General features: G+C 34.4%; 1 protein-coding gene across 1 annotated transcript; it reads left to right on the top strand.

Moving 5' to 3' along the window:
- Window positions 1-1,669: 1,669 nt before the first annotated feature.
- On the top strand, window positions 1,670-6,429 carry LOC138325942 (general transcription factor IIE subunit 1-like; the record flags this gene model as incomplete). Its single annotated transcript, XM_069272002.1, is given in 5 exon segments — window positions 1,670-1,763; window positions 3,616-3,890; window positions 3,892-4,331; window positions 4,717-4,954; window positions 6,238-6,429. Coding segments are annotated over 4 exon segments (1,077 nt in total), but the record flags the coding sequence as incomplete, so codon positions are not given.
- Between the last annotated feature and the right edge of the window lie 4,071 nt (window positions 6,430-10,500).

The raw sequence follows: 10,500 nt of genomic DNA on the forward strand, positions 1-10,500 counted from the left end.
CCAATATGTTTGTCATTTTGCGTATCCACCAATAGAATCTATCAAAACTGAATGTGAACGACGGCATTTATGAATTTAATTTCATTAAATTACTCATTAAGAAATGATAAGAGTTTAGTATGTACTGACAATAAGTCAAACATCGTCCACGAGTCGCCGTTCTACAAACATATAGGGATTGGATTTCGTTTTTATGTTAACCATGATGCATGCTTGTATGGAGCAATTCCTCTAAGAATATATTCTATGGGGCGCGTTAGCGCCCCATATTGAATATATTCTTAGAGGAATTGCTCCATACAAGCATGGTTAACATAAAAACGAAATCCAATCCCTATATTTACACTCACACGACTTTTTATTTATATTTTATGCAATAAAATCGTCATTTGAAAGTGACGTAATTATTCAATAAAAGTCGGTCAAAAGTGGGAGGAGCTTACTCAATTGAACAGCGAATGATGACGCTTCACGTAAGGTAGAATTATTCATCCGCGACGACAAAAAAGTTCAATATTTTAGTGTAAAATTAAACATGACAAACAAAGTAAATTTCAGAGATAATTTTATTTAATCAGATCAGAACTTTAAATATATATTCAATTTTTGCTAAAAGTTAATATATAGCGTAATAACATAAAGAATTTGTACACGGCCACATGTGTGAACTCGGTGACCGTTATTGTGCAGCGAGGCGAAGCTGACGCACGCTTACACACTTTAGTTTGCGGAAGTTGTGAAAACACCGATTTTCAAGTAGCTCAATGTGTTTGAGATGTCGTCTGACTTGACGATATTACATCCTTGGGAGCCATGTGATTATGTAATCTACGTTTAGATCCATATCGCCATCGATAGATGAAACAAATTCACTTGTGTTCGATGGATACAATGTATTTGTGGTGACGCGAAACTGTCAACACGTGGATTATTAGCGGTGCATGTTTTATAATACACATGATTAAATACTCAAAGAGCAAAGACAAGAGGATATGTTTATAACTGACCTCTATCAGAGGGTCTCACACCCGTCCACCCCAAAGGCTCGATCGTAGGACGAACATAGGCACAGAGGTAATGTTTACATTTGACACCCATCATTTTTAACAAAAATGAAAGCACGTCGCCCCGGTCGGGATATTTTTCCGTTTCTTTATACAATTGTTAATTTAAAAATTGTTTGAATCATATATAAATATAAAACATGTATATATTGTTTACATTTTTCCAAAATTCTATGAAAAACAACAATATACACGTAATGTTTCGTCAAAATGTAAACAAAGCCATGTGTTACTTTTAAAAAAAGTAGTCCTTTTACGTTGCACAGAACATTTCCTTACGCAAGTTCAAAGTTCAATGTTACCATGCAGTTATGGTAAACAAAATCGGCTAGTATTAGCGTATAGTGACCAAGCCTAGCAAGTGTAAATATAGAGCTGTGACTCGTGGGTTTCCGACGATCAAATTAAAAATTGTAAGTTGTGTACTTCAGTAGAGGCTGTACTGTACAGTATATAATTACCAAACTCACATTTACATTTTAAAAATATATAATCCGTTTTGGTCAAGGTATCATACGCATAACTCTGTTGGTTATAAAGTAATAACCTTTGTAAATCGGAAATGAAATTAATCGAAAGAATATATTCCGGATTTCCCCCTCGCTATCACTTTAAAATTAGAATACGTTTTATAACATCCGGTTAAAACCAGCGCGAGTTCAAGTCGAAGACGTACGTGACAGGCTGGTGGAGATAATGGTAACTTTTGTTATATTTAAACTCTTTGAATTGGTTTTGACAATAACTTATTTCCATTGTATAAAAGTGTCTATTGATGACATCCACAGATTAGCTCTGCATGTGTAAAGTTAGCCCAATGAACACGTCTAAAAGTACAATGTTAGACAAGCCCTACATGTACATACCGAATATTATTGTCTAAACGAACTGGCGAAATTAGGTACTTACGCATGGTGCTGAAAGCTAAATATTTTTTCTATAAATCAATTAATCAAATGATGATTGTAAATAATCTATTAAAATAAAAGCTTCAAAACGTATTATGTATAAGGGGAAATAACTCTAGGAATTGACGTGTAGGCTAATACAATGTATCTTTTGTCACAATCAATGATTTATAAGTAAGAAGATTTGTCACTGGGGTTTTTAGACGAATACATAGGGAGCGCTGTTGTGTTTGTGCACTGACCATGACGTTCGGCGACTGATTATCCTTTGATATCTGCAGGTGCAACCCTTGATGTACTGTTGTGGGACATAAGGTTTTCCTCACTGTTGTTTTTTCGCTGTATCCTATGTGTTTTCACTTTTTCTTTTGAAATATTCCAGGAAATCCTTATCTCATTTATTGATAGATTTTCACCAAATTTGGCATACTTAGAGAGCTAGAATTGTCTACACTTTCAGCTCATAATATTTTCAAATTTTTTCTGGTGCTTCATTTTCAAAATATCATTATTTTGGTGCACTGCTTAATTTTAAATTTTATGATGTCATTTCCCTCTTTGTACTTTCAAAAATGGCAACGAAAAAGTTTTGCTTTCTAATGAAATGCTGTTTTCTCAAAAAGTGGGAAACAGATAATTGCGCAAATATTATAAGCTGAAAATGTAGACAATTTTCTATAAGTATGCCAAATTCGATTGAATTCCATCAATAGATGAGATCAGGAAATTTAAAGAAAAAAGGTAAAAATACATAGAATGTATTGGGGAAAAAAAAACAACAGTGACGAATACTTATGTCCCCTGACTCTCTTAATTTCGAAGGGAGTTGTCATTTCATGAACTGTTTATTTTCTTTATTGAAGATTTAAGACATTTCTTCTAAATCTTCCATCCTTAAACAAAATACTAGACATCGTAAAAATTATTAAGCTTTTCATTGGTGTTTATTTTGACCGGATAAGACAAGTATTTGTTGAGAAAAAATGGTTTTTATTCTCGATCCAATAGGCGTCTCGCGTGATGTTTAGTAGTGTAAAGAGACAGTGAAAAATCCTTCTCACTTATCAATTCTTATCACAACTATGAATATAAATTCATAAGAAGATCACATTGGACATATATATATATACCGTACATTCTGTACTACCTTAGCCTAATTTTCAATATTGAATACATGAATTGATTTATTCTAGAATTAGATAAATGAATTGAATAAAACTAGTGTACATACAATGTATGTATACAAATTGTAAATATTAAAGCTCAATTTCTATTTTATTATCAAAATGACAAAAGAAATGTTATAAATACTCAATATACTGGCATGATATACATACTATGTAAAATCAAGGGCAATAACTCTTGCAGTATGATAACTGTAAACCAACATATTTGTGTGTGGTCGAATTTCGCGAGCAATAAGAAATAACAAAAATAAATCCCCACAAAAAAATGCTTTGCATATTTAGAATCAGCTTTCAAGTTAGAACCATATGATTATAAAACGTGAAAAAATTAGGCCTGAAAATGTGAAATTATGTCGCCGCGAAAAAACAGTATTTTAATATTTAGCCATTAGCCTGAAAACAAAGGTCAGGAGGCTGAAATAATAAGGTTTGACTGTATTTAACGTTTTTTGTCAGATCTAAAGACCATGATTTGTTGGACGAAGACTCATTGAATCACATCGTCTTTAAAAAAGATATCAATCATGAATGAGCCGGACATCTTAACGGAGGTCCCAGAGACATTGAAGCGCCTGGCACGATTGATAGCCAGAGGTTTCTACAGTATGGAACATGCCATTGTGATAGACTTATTGGTGCGCAACCCATGTATGAAGGAAGATGATATAGCAGAGCTACTGAAATTTGACCGTAAACATTTACGAGCATTGCTTAATACCTTGAAAAACGAAAAAAATTGTCAAAATGAGAATGAAAGTTGAGACAGATGCTGAAGGTAAAAGCACAAGACATAATTATTATTTCATTGGTTATCAGGTATTTGTAAATGTAGTGAAATACAAACTTGATCATGTTCGACGGAAAATTGAAATGGAAGAAAGGGACAATACAAGTAGGGCATCATTCAAATGTCCTTCATGTTGCAAATCCTACACAGATTTAGAAGCTGATCAACTGTTTGACTTCATGAGCCAGACATTTAGGTGTACATTCTGTGAGTGTGAGGTGGAGGAAGATGAAAGTGCCATGCCAAAGAAAGATGCTCGGACTTTGTTGGCAAAGTTTAATGAACAGATCCAATCAGTATTTGACTTGTTGAGGGAGTGTGATGATATCAAGCTAGCACCAGAATTAATGGAGCCGGAACCAACAGATATCAAGCATCTTAAAAGGTCAGTTGTCAATTTGATTTGCCTGTGTATTTTTCTTTCAAAACTGGATTTCTATTGTCAAACTTTGTATGAAACTTAGCAAGAGTCATACAATCCATTATTACATCATGTATAATCACTATATATGATTATATTAAATTAAAGACTTTGTAATCTTTAATGTTTTCTTGTTGTCTTAAACCATTTCCTGCCCTTAACGCCTTATCAAGACAAATTAGTTTTGATGATATATCAGTAAATTTATAGTTCTAGATCTGTTATCAATACTTTCAACTACAATCTGTATTATACTGTTTTAATCATGAAAAAATCATAATCAAGCTTTGATAAAGTAGGGATTTTATTATTTAAAAGTTCATTACTTGACTCATTATTTCCACTACAGCAGTCACAGCACAAACAAACCATCATCTAGTAATAAGGATGGTGAGTCACGGACTTGGTCTGGGGATGCAACTCGCGGCACAGGGTTTGGTTATACCGACATGGAGAGCAATGTAACCATTACCATGGATACGGAGGAAGAGGCTCAGAAACGAGACAAACAGAAAATCAAGGATCGGCCAGAATGGATGGTCAAGAGTACAGTCCAAACCACACCTGCTCCTGAGGTTATAGACATGGTAAGTTATTAAATTCTATATTACCAAGTGTAATTAAGTATTTTTTCACAGTATTTTTCCCTTTGTAGCAGGACAGAAAAATATATTTTCAGTCCTGCTACCAATCACACTCTCTTATGAAGTGGATTTCAAATTGTTACTTTCCTAATAAGGGCTGTTCCAGCAAAACATATATGGCACCCAGGGAAGGCACTTTAAAAAATAGTATGTGCCATGGTGGGTTCAAAATAAAATCAATTCTGTGCCAGGGTGGAGTTTCAATAAAATCACTTCTATGGATGGGTCGATCTGAAGCATTTGTAACCTCTTGAAATAAAATGCAAAATTTGTGTTTTATAATGTTTCTGTCAGTCATCCTGACTACAAAAATAACTGTTGAGAAAAATGTTAATTTCTTTCTATATTAATGGGTTGTTCATCTTCAATAAAAAAAAGTTTTATTTTCTGAATATTTTAATTTAATAATGACAGAATATTTATCTAAAACATATTATATTCAATAGAATATTTATCTAAAACATATTATATTCAATCAAACTTGGCAATGGTACAGAGAAACAATGGATTAGTTTTTGGATCAATAGATCTTTATTTAGATTTACTGGTATAAAGTCGAGGAAAAGTGGCATTTCATAAGCTAAGTGTGAATGTCCAGATGTCTACGTATACATTATTGTACTCTTGCATTACCCTTGTGCAACACTTCGGTATCTTTAGCAGATTTTCAGGAGTTCTAGGAAGATTGTACCTTTGTACAAATTTAGTTATAGATGCAGCACATCAAACAATAGTTCACTGCACCATTTACGGCGCAATTTTGTCCAAGGACTCTTCAGTGATGCTAGAAATTAAAATATGTAAATCCAAAAAGATGTTGGAGCAAAACAAAAAATTAGATCGCTTCTATGCCATAGTCTCGTTCACCAAAAAAGAGATATGTGGAGGGGTCAACAAAATTGAAAATCGCTTCTATCTGTGGGTCTCCCAATTTCAAAGTGCCTTCCCTCCTACCATACATGTTTTTCTGGAACAGCCCTAAGAAATAGTGAGATCAACACATGTACAACTACTGTAAATGTATTAACATCTATAAGCATCAGTTATAGTCCATTGATACTTTGTATATACCCAGCCCATGAAATGGAGTATGGAGAGTGGGGATGCATATGGTGTTACCGGTGTTGATATATTGAGGCGATACATTTACACTTGCTGATATTATACAAATACAATATTCATTCATTATATTATATTTAATTATCTATCTGATTTGTTACCTGCAGCCAGATAGGATGGATGTTGCCGGGCCATCTGGAGTGGAACTTCCTAAACACCCTAATACCAATGAGATTGAGACATTGTTGATCATACACGAGAAGAAGAGGAGTGGTCCCCCCTTACCTGGGGCGTCAGGTATTCCGGGAGCTGAGAGCAGTTCAAGTAGTGACTCTGAGGATGAGAGACCAAACAAACCAAAACAACAACAACAACAACTGGTAATGAAAAAAGTTATTTGCATGTATAACGAAAAGCACATACTTTATATTGATAAAGGGTGGTTGATGAATTAACTGCAGGCAACATGAACATCATTAAATCAACTCAAATACATGTAGTGAAAAACCAGGGTACTACAATGTTGGGAGTCATAAGGCCATTTGTACTTTTCAAGTTATCTAAGTAAAAGAGTTTCATGTGGTGTCAATTCCATTCTACCACAATAATTTATTGATTAAGGAAAGGTATAGGAAAGTTAACTGCATTAATAAATTACAGACAAATAGAAAGTTTATGTTTGCTTCTGTCTGCTCAGCATTGATGCACAGTAACATATTCCATAGCCTGTAAATCTGTTTTCTGTTATACAGTGGAGGAGATGGAAACTGATGATGAAGAAGCTATTCCAATGGTCAGTGTTGGTGGTGAATCTGTTCCTTATCACGAGGTCACGGGTGATATGGTGGCTAATATGTCTGCTACAGAGAAGGCAGAATATATAAGGATAGGGCAAGAAATGTACCAGGATATGTATGAATGATTTTATAGTTAGTGTAGGACAGCGGATATGCTAGAGATGTATGTGGCGAGGGTAGACTAGGATAGAACTCCTGTGAGTGATGTATGAGAGGAGATGTGAAAGGATATGTGTGAATGATGTATGTAGCCAGACTGGGACAGGGGATGTCTAGGACATTATGAGCGAAGTAGAACAGATGTCTAGGACAAGTATGACATGTATGAGTGGTAAAGGCCAAGAGATGTGAAAGGATATGTATAAGTGATGTCTGTGGTCAGTCTAGAATAAGAGATATCCAAGAACATTTATGAGTCAGTCAAGGACATTTGTCAGTAATGTATTCTGCATTTGCACATTACAGTGTTATCGTCCCTTTCGGGTTATTATTGATTGTGTTGTCATATTGTTGTGAGCGTAACGTCATACATTTGGGGGAAAAAACAAGTCAATTGTGCTCATAGAATAATGACGTTACAATGGATTACCTACCTGCAAGGGAGCTAACTCTGTAATATTGTGCAAAGACGGAAAAGTAGAACAATTAAGTTTTCCATTTCAAAATATTTTATTAAATCATTCGATTAGAACTAATGATGACTGATGGTTCTGGTCTGTGGTCTAGGACAGGATATTTGAAGATGTTTCTGTCTTGCAAAAGAGATATACTTATATTGGGATACATGTGTATTCATGTATGAACAATTTCTGATATTGGTCTATGACCATCCTCGTTGATGAGTTACTATCATTTTTCATACCCATCTCTGGAATGTGTCATAGCAAAACTGAAAGCAGTTCATCAGGAGACCAATCACAGGCATGCAGTCTGCAGAGTCATCATTTATAGATTATGTAGATATCTAGAGTGATGACCAACTTCAAAGCAATACAGTCAAGTTTGAAGTACAGTGTACCGCTATTTGATTCTTTTGATGTATATCAAAGGACTACACTATCTGTCTCATCTGATGTCACACTCAGTCTTCAGTTTTGCTCTGTCATATCCCAGGGGTGGATATAACGACAGTAATAGTAACTCCTGTAATGTCGAGGATGGTCTAGGTTTTTATGCAGAGTAAAATTTATGTGGCGTGGATCTTCTATTTTGAAAAGATAAAAGAAATGTTAAGCTTTCAACGATTGATGAAGTGAAGTGTAGACGATGTCTGTACGTTTATTGAGGGATAAATGTTGTCATGCATTTGACAAGTATCAGAACATTATTTGATGGATGTTGTTGTTCATGTTTGTAAGGTAAAGTTTTGTATTTATTTCTTTATATTTTATATATTTTCTGGTAAATAAACAAAAAATATTTACCTTATTTTCGTCTTCTTGTCTCATTTCTGTGGTCGACTCTTAATAGGTTATTTTGGGAGATTTTCTTTTCCTGACAACTTCTCTTTGTATCGGAGTTATCTTCCTTTCACGTACGCGTTAACGTTGGAAGCCAATTACACAAGAATGCCGTTTCCCGCCCGCATTCATCAAAACGAGGGAGATTTTAGTGGTGGTTGCCTATCATATTTTGTTTCCATGCAGTAAAAGCTAATGTTAACTTTTTCTTTTCAACTTACCGTATTAAGGCCCACTACCTTTTCAAAACAAAATAACAATGATAAAACTATAAATTACATAATATCGATGGCCTAACATCGAGGTTACAATACCAAACAAATGAAAGTTTTGCCGTCTGGCGCAATGCTCGTGATAGTCAACTAACGCTCGATAATTAGGGCGAAGGCGCGCGGGAAACTAACATTTAATTGAATTATTCAGAAGGTGATAAGTCCTTGTAATTTTTGATTCTCTACAAAATTATCAGTCTCGTTTTACATACCCATTTTAAAAATCAAAAGCCGTTTCGGAAAGGTTGTGGACCTTTAATAAATTTTCGGACTCTTGCTAAAACCTTCAACTGTTCAAAAGAATTTGTCGTCCATTATGTCTAGAGAGAACTCACTTGGAAATTTCTGTGTGGGTTCCCATGAAGGGTGTCTTGTGTTTGCACGCTTGTCCCATTGGAGTACATATATACTATTACTATTGGCAATGCCTATCTTATTGGTGGTTTTGAACCTATCTACAAAGTCCGCCCTTAGTCGGTAGTCTGGATATGATATTTTTTTTCTATTGTCTTGATGTACGTCTTTCTTTAACGATTTGGTTTTATTAGTTCGCATCTTATTAACGCCAGTGTCATGTAAGGACGTGCCAGATTTGTGGATTGAGGAAAACCGGAGTACCCGGAAAAAAACCAACGATAAGATTCACCACTAGATTATTGGTATTTCCACAACAGTCAAAAACAGCTCTAGTGGCATCAGTTTTACTGTAAGATGTACAAAGTTTGCATGAATTTTTCGTTTTTGTTGCACTTTGGCTGGTCCCGAGGAGAGCCAAACAATATGTCCGTTACTTAGCTCCTACATACCAGATACCTATATAGTATGAGGATGTTTCCAAAATTTAATTAAGGATGTATTCTGAGGTTTCAGTCCCGTTGAAGTCTCGTTTCGACAAAAAACAAAGAAGTTATGAGATTTTCAAATATAATTTATCAATATCTGTAGCAAGTTGCCAGTTGCAAATTTTGTCAAAAATTACATTTCTATTTTTAGTAGATTTTTTTATACGGGGATTTTAAGAAATGGCCAATTTGGCGGCCATTTTGAAATTGTGTCTTTTTTCGCTTTGAGTAGAGCCACAGTTTTACCATTTTTTAATGAAATTGTTTTCACTTAAATCATCACTGCGCTAGCATTTGTAGCTATATCGAGCTAATTTTTAGCTCGCCTATTCGAAGGTGGTAATTAAAATAATGAGCATTAATGCGTGAAATGATACACTTTTGTCATTTTATTTTTACATTTATTGGTATTTTGAGCACTTTTATTTTTTACGCTAAAATATTGAAAAATAACAAATATTCAAATGGGGCAAAAAAGTAAGCACACGGACCCCCCATTTTTATGCCTGATTTAGAAAGAACAACCCATTCCCTATTGATATGCAAAATAGTAACAAAAGTTTAATACCAGAACCTTTTCTATAAACGGTTAAATTTTGCAAAAATGGCTGAAAATGGTGCATTTTGTAGCTCAAAATTAAGGGGTAGGGGTAGCATATGTTGTTATTCTGTGAAAAAATATGAGTCTTATTAATCAAAACTGGTATATTTTTAAAGAAGACCACTGTGAAATAAATTCTACAAAGATCCATACATATCAAACACCTCATGAGGGAATTATGGCTTTAATCTCTTGTGTATGTGGTCAAAACGGCAAAATTCCCATAAAATTCAGTATTTTGTCAACTAGGTATCTTTGAGTGACAATAGCTCAAAAACGATCACACGGACATATGTTTTTTCTTCCATTTTCTTTTATGGTATGAACTCCTTTTTCCAAAAATCTGTATGAGAAAAAAAGTTTAATACAAGAAAATTTTGACTTCTCAGAGGAGTACATCCTTAGTTAGTGACTATTTTGTGTCAACATTGTTCAAACTGGAGTTAGGATGTTTCTTT

Source organism: Argopecten irradians, chromosome 1, assembly GCF_041381155.1.
Source record: "Argopecten irradians isolate NY chromosome 1, Ai_NY, whole genome shotgun sequence".
NCBI classification, from domain to species: domain Eukaryota; kingdom Metazoa; phylum Mollusca; class Bivalvia; order Pectinida; family Pectinidae; genus Argopecten; species Argopecten irradians.